The 16,451-nt window shown below is 43.2% G+C and overlaps 1 protein-coding gene across 1 annotated transcript; it reads left to right on the top strand.

Moving 5' to 3' along the window:
• The first annotated feature begins 8,350 nt into the window (after positions 1-8,350).
• Positions 8,351-10,942, top strand: IGFL3 (IGF like family member 3). The gene is made up of 4 exons (XM_003277650.3): positions 8,351-8,375; positions 8,673-8,726; positions 8,836-9,103; positions 10,882-10,942. The coding sequence occupies exons 1-4, from the start codon at positions 8,351-8,353 to the stop codon at positions 10,940-10,942; spliced, it is 408 nt and encodes a 135-aa protein (XP_003277698.2).
• Positions 10,943-16,451: the final 5,509 nt, after the last annotated feature.

Below are 16,451 nucleotides of genomic sequence, written 5' to 3'. Positions count from 1 at the left end.
TCCTCCAGCATGTTTCTTGCATCAGTGAGGTCCTGCCTCCCTCATTGAAGGACCTCAGATCAAAGGTTTCAGGAACTTGTGTCCTACTTCAGTGAGGTTCCTGTAGGAAGTGACTGAAACCTTTGATCTAACCCTCTTCTCTCCCCTACACTAAAGAGGATGGTTCAGAGCAGGGGTTCTGGTTCTCGGGGGAGATGCAAACAACTCTGACCGTGAGTTAAACCCTGTAGTTAATGGATACCAAATAGAGAAATACAGACTGTAAGAAAACACAAAGCACTATCCCAGTTGGGAGGGCACAAAGGAGACATGATCATCAAAAGCAGCGTGGGATTCTGGATTGGATCCTGTAGCAGGAAGTGGACATGAGGGGACAACTGATAAAATTAAAATAAAGTCTGTAGATTCGTTAATAGTGTTAGTCAATATTCATTTCTTGCTTTCAATAATTGTATTAAGATCATTTAAGATGTTAACATGGGAATCTGTGTGAAAGATAGAAACTGACTGTACAACTTTTTTGTAAGTTTAAAATTATTTCAAGATAGTAATTTAAAATTTCAAGAAAATTTTGTAAATGATACCTACAGATATTATCAAGATAGTGACAGTGAACATTCATTAAAGAGATAATCAGGATGCCCAGTGATGCTTCCTTGTGCCTAAAACTGCAATTACAGAGCTGCTCCTCTTCTCAGTATTATGTACCTAGGGCTCTCCTTGAGACAGAGAAGAGTCAGGGCTTGGCTTCATCTCACCCCTACTAGAGCAGGGGTCCCCAACCCACAGGCCATGGACTGGTACCAGTGTGTCTCCTTTTAGGAACTAGGCTGCATAGCAGGCAGTAAGCAGTGAGTCAGTGGGTGGAGCTTCATCTGTATTTACAGCTGCTCCCCATCACTCACCTTACTGCCTGAGCATTGCCTCCTGTCAGATCAGTAGGAGCATTAGATTCTCATAAGAGCATGAACCCTATTGTGAACTGTGCATGTGAGGTATTTAGGTTGCACACTCCTTATCTAATCTAATACTCCTTATCTAATCTGAGAATCTAATGTCTGATGATCTGTCACTGTCTCCTATCACTCCCAGATGAGACCATCTAGCTGCAGAAGAACAAGCTCAGGGATCCCACTGATTCTACAGTATGGTGAGCTGCATATGTAATATATAATGTATATTATTTCATTATATATTACAATGTAATAATAATAGACATAAAGTCCACAATTAATGTAATGTGCATGAATCATCCTGAAACTATTCCCCTCCTCCATGGTCCATGGAAAAATTGTCTTCCCTGGGAAACCAGTCCCTGGAGACAAAAAGGTTAGGGACTGCTGTACTAGAACATTCCTGCTGATCACAAAACCCACGCCGCTACCTCATTGCTAATAGTCCTTTTACTTAAAGAATCCCAGGAACTGGTCTTAGGAGACAACCAAGATTCCAGAAAGAATGCTGAACAACTGATTCACAGCCGTGCTGCCAGGGGCCAGACCACCAGGTGGTCTATTCCTCAAGAAAACCATCCTAAGCAGATACTGCTGACTTGCATACCCTACACCTCTCCTGCTTTGCCCGGCCCAGCCTGCATACCCTACCCCTGATGTCAATTCCCACACTTTGCCTAATAAAAAAAGCCCTACCAGCTCTTTTCAGGGAGTCATCAGGGAATTCTTTCTCTCTTGTGCTGCCTCTGTCCAGGCATAATCTCCAATGAAGCCTTGTCTGGGAAAACTATTTTGACCGCTTGTCAATTTCTATTGCATTGAGAGCCCAAGAACCCATGACCAGTAATGTATTATTTAGGGGCCTGCCTGGGATCATGGTGTAGAAAATAAAATAAGTAGAGGTTCCTCTTCAAAGGGACTTTGCTCCCAGTCTAATTGAGAATAGATAGTGACCTCTCTTAGAAGCAAAATTTACTCAAAGAACGTGTGCTAATATTCTTAAATATCTGCTAGCCGTAATAAAGAAATCAATATACTCTGTGTTCTTAGCTCCCACATTTTAGCCTAGCTATTTGCCCTGGCATGCCTGAACAGGCCCAAGCAAGCATTAGGTCATAGCCTATTCCTCTTCCTTATTTGCAAGTGCTTTTGCCTCTCTCAGCATTCCACAAGTTACTTCCTGTCTTCATTTGTTCTCCTTCGCCTTTGCCTCTTTGGGGAAGTTCTAAGTTGCTAGCCAATCAGGTCAAGTACAGAATGTGAGGTCCCGTTCCAGCCAACGGAAGCTGGACACAGCAGTAGGGTGGCACATCAGGTTATAAATGACCCTGTCTCCTTTGTTCATGTGTGCTCTCGTGGCAAGACTGCTAGCCAGCGGCCCTCTTTCTGCAGAAAGTAAACTAGCCTTGCTGAGAGATCCTTTGACTCAGTGTTGATTTTTGTAACACCGAGCACCCGTTCCCAACAATGGGATGTGGGGAGCCTTTCTCTCCCTGAGGGGGGAGACTTGTGAGCTGATGGGACTGCTGGACAAGATCCCTTCAGGGCTGACAAGCAGCTGCCTGAACTTCTGATTCGGTGTCACCATGATGGTTGAGTCTTTCTCCAGCCTGCCAGCCCTCCTTGCCTCCCCCATCCCTCCTGCAGGCAACGCTTTTCTCCCTTCCCTTCTTGCTTTCTCTCCTTTTCACTTCCTAACTTTTCTGTCATTTAGGGTGCCTTGCCTCTCCTCTCCTAATCCTTAGTGGTTTGAGGGACAGGTTGAAATCGTTGACTACCTGGATCTGATCAACTCAGCAGGCAGTGGGACAGAGTGTACCTTTCCCCTGGTCTAAGTTAGTTTGGGTTCCAGTCCCAAGAAAAAATTCTATCCATCCCTCCCTCCCTTTCTCCCTCCTTCCCTTTCTTCTTCTTTCCTCTCCCTCTCCCTCCCTCTCTCCCTCTATTGTTTTCCCTCCCTCTTCCTCTCCCTCTCTCTCCCCTTCTCACACTGGCCCTCAATCCTGTAACTCTATGCAAAACCCCTCACCATTTCACTTTCTGTTTGCCACACCATGTGAGGAGGGGAAGCCTGTGGACTTTTCTGTCATCTGTCTGTTTGGGTGTGTGAGTCTGTCAACTTTGGGTGCTGGCTTTTTAAGGAGAGAATTGACAGCATGTGGAACCAAAGTTGTGTCACTTATGTCCCAATGAATTTTTTTCTTTCTGTGCATTTAATTCAGTATCTTATTTTCCCATGCAACCCACTGGTTGGCCTCTTGTAAAAAGGAGAGACTTTTGCCTATGGTTCCATGAAATGGAAAGGGATCATTTTCTTTTGTAACATGGCTTGGCCCCCACAGCTATGCCACAGGGAGCAAGGTCACCAAAGTTGCTCAGAAAAAGAGAACCCAAAACCCTAGCATGCCAGCAAAAGGGTAAGAATTTCTTACCAGCCAGGCTTCTGGACTTTCTCTGTGTGTGTGTGAAAACTGGTTAAGTGAATGGCAAAATTCACTGTTTCCCTCCTCTGCAAGGCTTTAACCCATTTCCTGTTGGCCAACAATGTTCTTATCTTTAATACTAATGTAAAATTAAATACATTTCTGTTACGTTAGTATTAGAGACAAGTTCTGTTTAGAAATAACTCCGAGAACAGTTTTGTTTTTGTTGTTGTTTGAGAGGGAGTCTCGCTCTGCTCCCCAGGCTGGAGTGCAGTGGCACAATATTGGCTCACTGCAACCTCCGCCTCCTGGGTTCAAACGATTCTCCCACTTCAGCCTCCCGAGTAGCTGAGACTACAAGCATAGGCCACCATGCCTGGCTAACTTTTGTATTTTTAGTAGAGACAGCGTGTCACCATATTAGCCAGGCTGGTCTTAAACTCCTGGCCTCAAGTGATCTGCCTGCTTCAGCCACTCAAAGTGCTGGGATTACAGGCATGAGCCAAGAAGGGGTTTTTATGTTTTATTTTCACATTGAAAATCAGTCATATTTGCTTCAGCCTCGAAGAGCATGTTTACGTAAAATTAAATGGGTGTTGACAGCAAACTAGACCTAATAAAAAAAGAAGTTGATAAACCTCTGAGACAGAAAGTATTAAAACATTAGAATGCTCATCCTTTCCAAAGCCAAACAATGTTTACAAAAAAATTTCATCTGAATTCCCATTTTTATATCATTTATATCCCATTTTGATATCATCCTGATATCAAAACCTGGCAGACACACAACAAGAAAAGAAAGCTTCAGGCCAATATCCTTGATGAACATCGATGCAAAAATCCTCAAGAAATCCGGGCAAACCGAATCCAGCAGCACATGAAAAGCTAATCCACCATGATCAAGCAAGCTTTATTCCTGGGATGCAAGGTTGGTTCAACATATGCAAATCAATAAATGTGATGCATTGCATAAACAGAACTAAAGACAAAAACCACATAATTATCTCAGTAGATGCAGAAAAGGCTTTTGATAAAAATTCAACACCTCTTCATGTTAAAAACTCTTAATAAACTAGGTATTGAAGAAATATACTTCAAAATAACAAGAGCCATCTGTGACAAACTCACAGCCAACATTATACGGAATGGGCAAAAGCTGGAAGAATTCACCTTGAAAATTGGTACAAGATAAGGATGCCCTCTTTCACTGCTCCTATTCAACATAGTATAGGAAGTCCTGGCCAGAGCAATCAAGCAAGAGAAAGAAATAAAGGGCATCTAAATAAAAAGAGAGGACGTTAAACTATCCCTGTTTGCAGATGACGTGATCCTGTATCTAGAAAACCCTACAGTCTCCACAAAAGCTCCTTCAGCTGATAAGCAACTTCAGCAAAGTTGCAGGATACAAAATCAATGTACAAATGTACATTTTTTTGTACAATGTACAAAAATCACTAGCATTCCCATACACCAACAACAGTCAAGCCAAATCAGGACTGCAATTCCCATTCACAATTGCCACAAAAAAGAGTAAAATACTTAGGAATACAGCTAACCAGGGAGGTGAAAGATCTCTACAAGGAGAACTACAAAATGATGCTCAAACAAATCAGAGATGACACAAAAAAGTGGGAAAACATTCCATGCTCATGGATAGGAAGAATCAATATCGTTAAAAATGGCCATACTTCCCAAAGTGTTATGGGATCCTTGGGGTGTCACTTCACCAACCAGAAACTTCTGTGTCCAGTGGCTCCTTTGCTCGAGTAACCAAATACCACCTGTACCCCAATAACTTCCGAAAAAATTAAAAGTAGATTTTTTAACATTTTAAAAAAGTAAAATTAGTGACTCTAAAAAAAAAGAAATTGCATGCAGTCTGTCTGTCGTCTATCAATCTAACATCTATTATCCAACCACCCATCCATCCATCATCTATCTATCTACCTACCTATCTACCCACCTACCTATACATCTTACCTATCTACCTATACATCCGTTTAAGAACAATTTTCTGGGAGGATTGATAATTTTCATTAAATCAGCAAAAATTGTCGGGGACCTAAACTATGTTGAAACTTAGTGCCAGACAGAAAGTTGTTTCTTCCTTCAAGAAAGTTTAGACTAAGAATGATTGCCTATGACCTAAATTGTCAATAGTTCATGGAACAAGATGTGTATACTTTGTTCTTTCTTTCTTATTCTCTTTCTCTCCTTCCTTCCTTCTTTCTTTGCAACAGCATCTCACTCAGTCACCCAGGCTGGATTACAGTGGTGCCATCAGAGCTCACCACAGCCTCAAACTCCTGGGCTGAAGTGATCCTCCCACCTCAGCCTTCGGAGTAGCTGGAACTGCAGGCAGGCACCACCATGCCCAACTAATTTTATTTTGTTTTCTGGGACAGACAGGGTCTCGCTTTGTTGCCCAGGCTGGTCTTGAACTCCTGGCTTTAAGCTATTCTCCTGCCTCAGCCTCCCAAAGTGCCAGGATTACAGGTGTGAGCCACTGTGCCCAGACTGTTTTGCAGCTTTCTTAAGAAAGCACAGTTGAGGAGAGAAAACACTAAAAGCTTGACACACGCCAGCTACTGTGCTGGGGGCTTTTCAAGTGTGACTTCATCTGATCCTCATAAATATACTGTTTCAAATTAGAATGACTCTCCTCCACTCAGAGATGTACATATATATTCTACATTCCCACACCCTTGAACTAGTGATGCATCTTATCATCAACAGGGTCTTGCAATAGCTGTCAGACAAGCAGAGTGACATAGCTGCTGCCACTTGTACAGGGACGAACTAAGTCTTCAGGTTAATATTCTTGACACTTCAATTAAGTTGTGTGGATTGCTTATGTTTCATGTGTTGAGTGTAATTGTCATTTTAAATATCAGAAAACACCATGATTTGGCTCGTGTGTTGTGTGTGCAGAATGACACATTAATAGAAGACGATGACGTAAATTTACTGTTAATGAAGCACACGCTCGTTGTTTTAGGAATGAACCCAAGTACATATTTTCTTGCAGATCAACAACCAAGTGCTTTATGGGACACAAGAAGATAAAGGGATGAAGAGTATCACATTTTGTTTCTGAGATAGGCACAAAAGGATTGCCTAGCACAAGGAAAACAACATAATGAAAGGCAGAAGGAGTTGTCAAAATCTCTAGGAATAGATGAAAGAAAATTCGAAGAAAGAAGGGGCTAGTGTCACCAGTTCAATGATAACTTGCAGTATGGGTGTCAGCAGCTTAGAATAAAACCAAACTTTGCATGACCAATGCTGTTGGTAGAACTGAGAATGATTTTGTGTAAGAAAGCACAGGAACCAATCTGGGGTTGAAAGATGATTCACAGGATGCAGTCTCCAAATGTGGAGACATTTTAAGAAATCTTTAACAGATTTATTTCCCCTATATTTTTATTTTTCTATTTGCCTTCCAAAAGTCTACGTCTCAACATGTTGCAAGAAGCTCTGTTAATAAGTATAAACATTCTAAGTGATGAGATTGCATCTTAGAGTTGTAAAACAAGTGTGTCTTTCAATGACATCTTAGTGTTAATGAGATACAACATAAGGATTTCTCTAAATGATAATCATTATAAAATGCATTAAAAATTATCCGTTCAAGCTGCCCCTTGCCACTTCTGTAAGATGAAAAATTAAGTACACATTAACTTCCCAATGCCCAATCGTAAAGCTGAAGTTTCATTTGGAATAAGAATGATAATTGTATATTAAAGATATTATTATTTGTCCTTTGTATTTTACCTAAAACTCAAACGTTTCTTTTTAACATTTGGTAGTAAACAAGCTGACAGCCTGGGCTCACTAGGAATCTTCACATTGTTGGCCTTCTTAGGTTCTGGGGTAGGGAAGAGCAGCCTTGTGCATCCAAACCACACCCCACACCTCCGCACATGTACAGGAAGCTAAGAATGAAGCTCAGAAAAGGAGAACCATTTCAAAGGCTACGGTACAGGCTGGATGAACTTAAGTCAGCAACTCTTCCCTATGCTGTGCCAGCAAGTGGAGGATGGAAAGTCTGGCCAATCCTTAGACATTTTCTGATAGAATCATCAAACATCCATGAAGGCTGAGGTCCTTTCCACAGCTTTGGGATTAGTTGAATTTGCCCAAGCCCTTCCCTAGCTGGCACTTGCCTGGCAGGCCTCGGTTTGCCCTGCCCTTCCCTCTGTCTGCACACCTAAGTACTACACACACCTAAGTACTACATCACATATCATTGGCCACTAATATAACATGATTATGAAAAGCAGGTGTTTAGTACTTTCCCTGACCACGTAACTAAGATGCTGGAGGTCTCCGAATCCTCACACCAAGCACACCAGGAGATTTGGGCCATTGCTATTCTCCACCCCTACCCCCCTTATTGGAGTTTCCAGAGCCGTGGCTCATCTGCTACGGCAGGTGACAACTCTAATGACTCCAGGGCAAAAAATAAAGTGGCTTCATAAACGGTCCCCTTGACATTTCCAGAGACATCGTGCTTGGGGAATATAGAAGAAGCAAGTATTAGGAAGGGGAGGATGTGAAACCAGATGGGGAAGTGGCTGAAGCATTCTCTCTGATTGGAGCTCAGTTGGGCACTGTCTCCTCATCAATGTCGGAGCTTGAAAACTCTTAGAAGCCTAACTTGGAGTAGGACCAACCTACACTCATTCACCCTGAGGTCTGCAATAGTACATGGAGAATGCAATGAGTCAGTCTGCAACATTCAGCTCTGTGGTCCCTTACGCCACCCAGTCTCTTCCTTAAAGAAACTAAGGGATGTGCTTGGGAGACTTCGGTTATCTTCAAGGAATGTGTTTGGGAGACTGCAGGTGGCATGATCAGCAACCATCCAATCAGTAAACTTACCAGGGTAACAGACAAGCCCATTTAGGCTGTCTCCATAAGTTCCAGTCTTTTACCACTCTTCTTCAATTCTCCTAGAGCCTCTTTGGAAGCATGAGGCCACGATGCTGCATCTTGGGCAAGTAGGACCCCAAATCCAAACATCATCTCATCTCATCCCCAGTGCAGCTCCCAAACCTCAACCCGATTTATTCCTCTTTACCTCTAACATTATTCCAGCCTCCGGTGCCCTACTAGTCACCTCAAAGGGTGACTGAGCGTGCTGCTCAGGGCCTGCCTGAACAGGATCCCATACAGACTTAGCCCCAAGTGATAATCTCCACCTTTAAACCATCCTAACCTCTGTTTGTTTGTTTGTTTTCCTTACTTGTCACATTCTCAGCTCCATGTTCAACCTTTTTTCTTTCTCCCTTAGCTCTTGTCTGCTGGATAACAGTCTTCCTCCTCCGGTGTTCAAAAGGAACTACAGGTAAGGACAGGACAGGGAAGAATGAGGAGGGAAGAGGTGATGTTGGGAAGAGACTGGGAATTGAGTATCTGTTCTTCCTTGGATGTACACCATCAATGTCTGCCCCCAGACGCTCCTGTTGGCTCAGGACTGTGGCTGTGCCAGCCGGCGCCCAGGTGTGGGAACAAGATCTACAACCCTTCAGAGCAGTGCTGCTATGATGATGCCATCTTGTCCTTAGAGGAGACCCGCCGCTGTGGCTCCACCTGCACCTTCTGGCCCTGCTTTGAGCTCTGCTGTCCTGAGTCTTTTGGCCCCCAGCAGTTTCTTGTGAAGCTGAGGGTTCTGGGTATGAAGTCTCAGTGTCATTTATCTCCTATCTCCCGGAGCTGTACCAGGTAAAGGCCCCTACCTTGCTCTTAACTAAAGGAATGAGGGAGGGATGAGGGATACAGAGGGCTTGAAGAGGAACTCCTGTTTGTGGAGTTGTAAGGGCAAAAGAGTCAGGCTGGTGGGAGCAGGGGAAAGCAAAAAGAAGAGGCAGATAAGCTATAAGTCTGCCTTTCTTCATGGTCCAGCACAAATAGCCCTCCTCCATAAATAACTCACAATCTTCTTGCACCCAACTATCACCAGATACTCAGCTGGTAGAAAAATGCAAGCCGTGCAGTTGCCTTCCTGACGTAAAAAACTAACATGCTAAATAATCCAGTGTCGGGAAGACAAAGATGTTTTGCTTCTCTGAAGAAGCTTATAATAATATACAGTATATGTATATGCAGGGAACAATTGGTCAAAAGTGGCTTTTTGTTTCCCCAAGGGGAAAGACTGGCTTTGTAATTATAATTTTTTCCTTATTTTACTTAAAACTGGTAGAGTCTAAGTATTGTATGAAGTGTCCATGATTCTGTCAGTAAATTTGAGCATATTTTTATTAGTTAATGGCAGTTTAAGTAGTCCTTTTGTTTGTTTCTATTTTTAAGGTGAATTTTAAATTCTATCTGAAATCAGTGAGATACCTGGAGAAAAACTGCAATGAGGGGAGGTAAGTCTCCTTTTTCAGGAGCAACTGATATCTCTGGCTAAATATTTGTCCTTTTATTATGGTTTCTAAATCAGTTATTTTCTTCAGCTTTAATTTCATAAAATTAAAAAAACTATTTAAAAAATTCCTGTAGCTGTTGGAATAATTAAAAATTCTGGTGCAGTGGTGGTATACCAATCTTTAGAATTCTTAAGTATTCTAATGTTTCAAGTTGAGGTCATGCTTGGGAAAATCATGTCATAGCATTTACATTATTTTCAAATGTCATTTTTTTTACCCTGGAAAGAAGTAATAATGTTCATCATAACCCTAGCAGTCTGGATAGTGAGCTAAACAAACCCTTGGAAGATTACATTTCAATCAAGTAGACTAGGAATACAAAAAAACAAGTCCTTCCTCCCCTTCCTCCCACCTTTACAACCTTACTGGAAGGGTGTTCAGAAATTAAAATTTGTGTTTGCTAAGACTTTATTTTGTTGGGGGTTTTAAGAGGTAATACATGTAATGTAAAATGTATGTAAACCATTGCAGTTTTTTGGGGCATTTTTCCATGCGACAGTAAGTTGTCTGACAGTAACCGAATGTAACTTACAGAAAGTAATTAAAAGTTATATTCAGAATAATAGCAATCAGGCCTTGGATGTTCTTTATTAAACTCTTTTCAGGCAGTAAACTTTACCAAAAAAATCTGTCATTTTCTAAAGTTCTTTTGCTAAAACTGTTGACTATGGAAAACAAACAACAAAAAGGAATGTTTTTAGTCTGCTGCTATTATTAACATTTATTATCTGTATCTTTTGGCTCAGGAAATGTCTTCACCTATTCGCTCCATAAGCAGATCTTTAACAGGGTCACCTAGCTAATTGGGCTGTGTAAACAGATGTGCTGAGAGAAAATTATAATATTTAGTATTTGTCCTAAATATCAAAAATATTTTGACGTTTCTTTTTAAGATTGTTTCTAAAGCCTTTCCCTGATTAAAGATGTTTTGTACAAATTATATACAGCCTGCCTGATCTACCAACATGGCACAGAGAATCACAATCAACAATGTGGGGAAAGTCAGGGCAGTGGAAGTGGATGTACACTTTTTATGCTGAGGGCTTAAACCAAATTGTCTTGGAATTAAAGGTGTATTTCTGCAGCTTTCAGTACAGAGAAAAAGAAGAAAGTGAAGCTGTGTCAGTTTTAACATTAGCTATATCACAGCATGTTTTAAAAAGATAGATGAAGTCATTTGCATAAAGGTACAGCATTGAAATACTATGTTGTGTTTGTTTTTACATTTTTACATTTGAAAAATGCAGTAAAAGCCAAGTTAAATTTCATTAAAAAAGAAATATGCAAATCAGCTCACTGCAATCTTGCCATTATTAGTACTGTAAGTAGCTCTCTCCAGCACAAGCACCATCCTATAAAATCCCCAGCAAGCCCTTGTCTCTTTGCAGTCAGCTCCCCACTTGCTGTTTTGCCTTTGCTTTCTTGCAACATATTTTTCTACTTTTTCTAAAAAGTCTGCCTTTCTTTACCTACAACTGCCTTGGTGAATTCTTTTTGCTACCCACGTGACACCAACCCCAGATAGTCGTCACCTGCGACACTGTTATTTTATCTCTGGCTAATTCTGAAATCTTTCCTCTCGTCCTTGTCTTTGTCTCATAATTCCTCAATTTTTCTTTCTCCACAGCTGAGAGAAAATAATACTCATCTCAGTGAGCTGTTGAGATGCATCTTGGGAAGATGCTCAGGCTATGGGTGTTGGAGTGAGTGGGATGGGAGCAAAATCTTAGAAATTTTCTTCTTTTTCTTTTTTTTTTTAAGACAAGATCTCACTTTGTCTCACCCAGGCTGGAGTGCAGTGGCATGATCTCAGCTCACTGCAGCTTCAGCCTCAACCTCCTGGGCTGAAGTGATCTTCCTACCTCAGTCTCCTGAGTAGCTGGGACTACATGCACATGCCACCACATCTGGCTAACTTTGGTTTTTTTTTTTTTTTTGTTTTTGTTTTTTTTTTTGTAGAGACAGGATTTCATCATGTTACCCAGACTGGATTCAAACCCCTGAGCTCAAGCAATTTGCCTGCCTTGACCTCCCAAAGTGCTGGGACTATAGGAGTCAGCCACCACTATAGTGGTGCCTGGAACTTTCTAAGCACTGAAAAATGTACATGTTCCATCAAATGTGTATCTTGAAATGCAAATTATTTAAAAAAGGGCTATAAATTGGATATGAATTAAAAATAAACCTAAGGCTTCTTAAGTTTATTTTTTAATTTTTAATTGACAAATTATAGTTGTATTTATGGGGTACAGCATGATTGATGAATTCAGTGTGGAATAATTAAACTCAAAGAAATTAACATATCTATTACCTCCAATATTTCTCATTTTTCTGTGGTAAGAACACTTGAAATTTACTCTCTTAATAGTTCTGAAATATACAATACATTTTTTTTTACTGTATGCATCATGCTATGCAATAACCAAATTATAGAAGTTTATAATATCTGTATCTCCTTGGTAAATTTCTCATTCATATCCCAAACTGAATTTCTGATTTCTCTGTATTGGTTTTCAGATTTCTATTGAATTGCATTTTCCTTAAGATCAATATTTTTAATTCTTTATCTGGCATTTTGAGGAACTGTTTGTTATTGGGATCTGTTGCTGGAAAATTGTTATGATCTTTCATGTGGTGTCCTATGTTCCTGCTTTTTCATGGTGACTGTGTCCTTCTGTTGATAGCTACACATCGGTGTAGCAGTCAAGTCTGTTAAAGTCAAGTTTGTTAAAATTGCTTTTGTAGGGGATAATTTTTTCCTGAGGATACATGTTGTTAAGACACTCTGATTTGGGGCACTGTGATAGGAACAGGAGGCAGGGAAATTCTAGGCAGCAAAGGGCAGGGTCCCTGGTAAGAGACCCACCCTCGAGGCTGGAACCACGGCCCAGAGGGGGAACTTTACATCCCCGCTTTCCTGCTCAAATGTTGCCTTTTCCAAAACCACCCCAGGCCTGCCCCCGCCCCCCCGCATCCTGTACCCATAAAAACCCCAGCCTCCACTGGCAGACAGCAGACAAGGGGAGAAGAGGCGAAGCACCTGGACATCGGAGACTACAGTTGAACTTCGGAGAGAAGCAACTTGACTTCAGAGGGATGGCTTGATGGCGTAGCTTTGGAGAGGAGCCCAGCTGGGGATGGCCAGACTTCAGGGAAGAATACCTTCCTGCTTCATCCCCTTTCCAGCTCCCCTTCCCACTGAGAGCCACTTTCATGGGCAATAAAATCCCCCACATTTACCATCTTCAATTCGTTCATGCAACCTGATTCTTCCTGGACACTGAACAGGAGCTCAGGATACAGAGGGCTGTCACACCGAGCTGTTCAACACCTAAGCTATTCATGGATGGCAGAGCTGAAAGAGCACTGACTGTAACACTCCCTCTGAGGCTTCATGGGTTGTGGGCATCCCCCAGATGCTGCTGCAGGGCCAGTACAGAGTTGTGCTCCTGCCAGTGCCCAAAACACACCCACCCTGGCTCCTGCATCCCCTTGCCAGCAAGCTCCACCCCCACCCCACCCCACCCACTAGTGAGCAATTGAGCGCTACAGGCTGAGCGAGCGAGGCACCCCTGTCCCAAGTCTCGTGAAGGGGTTAGGGAAATTATCCCAATTGACCTGCAGTAGAGCGGTCTTCGTATGACTTCTTTGGCAGTATTCAGGGTCAGTGGTATCTGTGATTTCCTCAGTGGCTTAAGCTACAGCTATTAGTTGAGGTTGTAGTAAAGTTTAACTGGGGACTTGGATGTCAACTGAGCCAGTCTTTGGCCCCAGTAGTGGCAGCAGTGGGATGAGAATGACTGTTTTTAGGCCCCAGAGCAGCATACCCTGGCTCCAGTTAGTAGGTTCTAGGGGCTGATTCTTGGGCCTCCAGATGTCTGGCTTAGAAACTAGTAGTAGGAGCGATGATCCTTGTGTGTGGGCAGGTTCTCAGACCCCTGGGCAGCTGATGTGGCATGGGAGGTAACAGTAGCAGTGATGGAGCAGTTCACTGGGACCCAAGCCCTCCATGTTGGTGTTACAAGAAGATACGATCAGTTGGCAGGCTTGTCCCCAGTCCCACAGTCACTTGTAGCACTGAGGTGGTCGTTGTCCTAAGTGTGGTGTACCTGGAGAGCTTGGACTACCCTGTTTGGTAAGAGAGCTTGGTCTACCCTGTTCCTCTCCCAGCAGGGTGTGGAGCACATCACCTCAAACTCACCTGGAGGGCAGGGCACAGCCAAGTGTTAAACTCTCAAAATGGTGCCAGCTGTGGGCTTCTGACCAGACAAAACAGAGATCCCTCCCAGAAAAGCATCATCCCATAGCAGGGTGTTGAGTATTACCTTGAGTATGTATAAGAGAGCCTGGACTCCCTGTCCCTCCTAAACCGGGCCACAGCTGCAGCCACGTCAACTCAAACTGAGGCCAAGGGCGGGGCACAGCCTGAACTTAAACTATGAAAACTGCACCTTGGGCCTACAACCAGAGAGGCTGAGGTTCCTCGCAGGCAAGCAGCATGGACAAGAAGCTATGGGGAATGCAGTCTGCTCATGTCTAAGTCTCAACTGCAGCCTTCAGCAGGGTGGCAGTTACCCTCCCAGGGGTGCATGGGAGTGCCTGGTCTCCCCTCTGCCTCCTTGCAGCAGCACAGTGGCAGCAGCTGTCTGTAGATACCTGATGTCTGGGCTCTCAAAATGGTGCCCATCTGAGGCTGCCCAGGGTTCAGATGCCTGTGGGAGTGTGTGTGGGTTCCCTTTCTGCAGCAACATCTTTGGGCAGCTTCATATGTCAGGCCCGAGGCCCTAGTGAGTCCGGGGTTTCTCCCATAGCCAAGATTATATAAAAGCCCATCTGGGAGTGTGGAGCCCAGGGGCTTTCTCTCTTATTGCTTCCCCACATCCAGGAGCCTCTCCCAGCTCAGATAATCCCAGGCGGGCAAGCTGCCTCAAACCCTCTGCTTACTTCTGGTGCTTCCCATCTCTTCTCTGGTGAACCCCAGCATTCTCTCCCAGACCATTTGTTTGAAATGTATCTACTTGCTATTCTGGTTTTCTCTGTGGAGGAGACACACATACCTGCATCTATCCAGCCATTATGATTCATGTCCAAAGTCTATTCCAAGTTATAGAAGTTTGAAAGGCTGCTTCTAGACTATCGGTGGTTTAATGTTAAAGACATTTATGAACACTAAACTTCTCTTTAAATTTTTTTATTAATTGCCTCCTGTTTACCTTGTTTATAAGAAAAGGATTCCCACTCTAGGGCTGTGGGGATGGCAAAACACAGGACATTAATTCTGGGTGGATGAAATCAACAGTAGATTATTAGCCCCACGTATGCTCACATACGTCCTCCTGAGGGAGGACACTGCATGCTAAGTATGGCCACAAAGGTTGCGTTTAGGAGCACCTAACAAGCAGGGGCTATGGAAGGCAGGCTCTGTAGTGTCAAGAGAGTGAGGCAGTCCCTGGTTCCTGCAGGAGGAAGTGCTATCTCCATTCTGGGGCCAGTAGTCCCAAGCAAGATTCATTTTAAAAATGAATGGATGGTAGTCCGGGCGCGGTGGCTCACACCTGTAATACCAGCACTTTGGGAGGCTAAGGTGGGTGGATCACGAGGTCAAGAGATCGAGGCCATCCTGGCCAACATGGTGAAACCCCGACTCCACTAAAAATACAAAAAAATTAGCTGGGTGTGGTGGCACGTGCCTGTAGTCCCAGCTACTTGGGAGGCTGAGGCAGAAGAATCACTTGAACCTAGGAGGTAGAGCCTGCAGTGAGCTGAGATTGTGCCAGTGCACTCCAACCTGGCGACAGAACGAGACTCCATCTCCAAAAAAAAAGAATGGATGGATTCACAGAATGAATGTGACTGGGCTGCCTGAGTGATTTCAGGGTCTGGCAGGGAACTGAAACCAGCTATTCAGGAATAAACAGGAACTGTAACCAGTCTCCTTGATAGGGACGGTTGTTTGGCTAAGGGACCTTATCCACAAGAGCAGAGTGAGGGGAAACTTTGTGGTTCAGACTTGTAAGGCCCTCCCAATGTCCCCAGCTATCAAGGACATACATAATGTTGGGCCTTAATTTTAGGTCTTATGCAACACTTATGCACGAAGATGTTTACACATGCTTGTGCTTCTTACATAATACAGTGTTTGTTTGAAAGGTAGAATTAGGAAACAACAACAAAAAATCAAAGGTAACACAATTCTCCCACACAAACTGAATGTTTTAAATCTCTTGACTAGAAATGCAATTTTTTTTTTTTTTGAGACAGAGTTTCATTCTTGTTGCCCAGGCTGGAGTGCAACGGCGCGATCTCAGCTAACTGCAACCTCCGCCTCACGAGTTCAAGCGATTCTCCTGCCTCAGCCTCCCAAGTAGCTGGGATTACAGACACCCACCACCATGCCCTGCTCATTTTTGTGTTTTTAGTAGAGACGGCGTTTCACCATGTTAGTCAGTCTGGTCTTGAACTCGTGACCTAAGGTGATCCACCTGCCTCAGCCTCCCAAAGTGCGGGGATTACAGGCATAAGCCACTGCACCTGGCCCAAAATGCAAACATTTTAAAAATGAATCTTGCTTGGGATTACAAGCCCCAGGATGGAGATAGCAAAAGTTAGAAGTTTGACGTGGGTAGTGAATCTGCTAACAG

Source organism: Nomascus leucogenys, chromosome 17, assembly GCF_006542625.1.
Source record: "Nomascus leucogenys isolate Asia chromosome 17, Asia_NLE_v1, whole genome shotgun sequence".
Taxonomy (NCBI): domain Eukaryota; kingdom Metazoa; phylum Chordata; class Mammalia; order Primates; family Hylobatidae; genus Nomascus; species Nomascus leucogenys.
Note: the sequence above shows the minus strand (reverse complement) of the source record. Positions and strands in the feature narration are given on the sequence as shown.

What these genes read in the sequence shown, in the direction of transcription:
- IGFL3 (XM_003277650.3), top strand. Translation starts at nt 8,351, where the DNA reads ATGAGGCCACGATGCTGCATCTTGG. An exon ending in GCCACGATGCTGCATCTTGG is followed by an intron (nt 8,376 to 8,672) that starts GCAAGTAGGACC and finishes TTTCTCCCTTAG; the next exon opens with CTCTTGTCTGCTGGATAACA. An exon ending in ATCTCCCGGAGCTGTACCAG is followed by an intron (nt 9,104 to 10,881) that starts GTAAAGGCCCCT and finishes TTGGAATTAAAG; the next exon opens with GTGTATTTCTGCAGCTTTCA.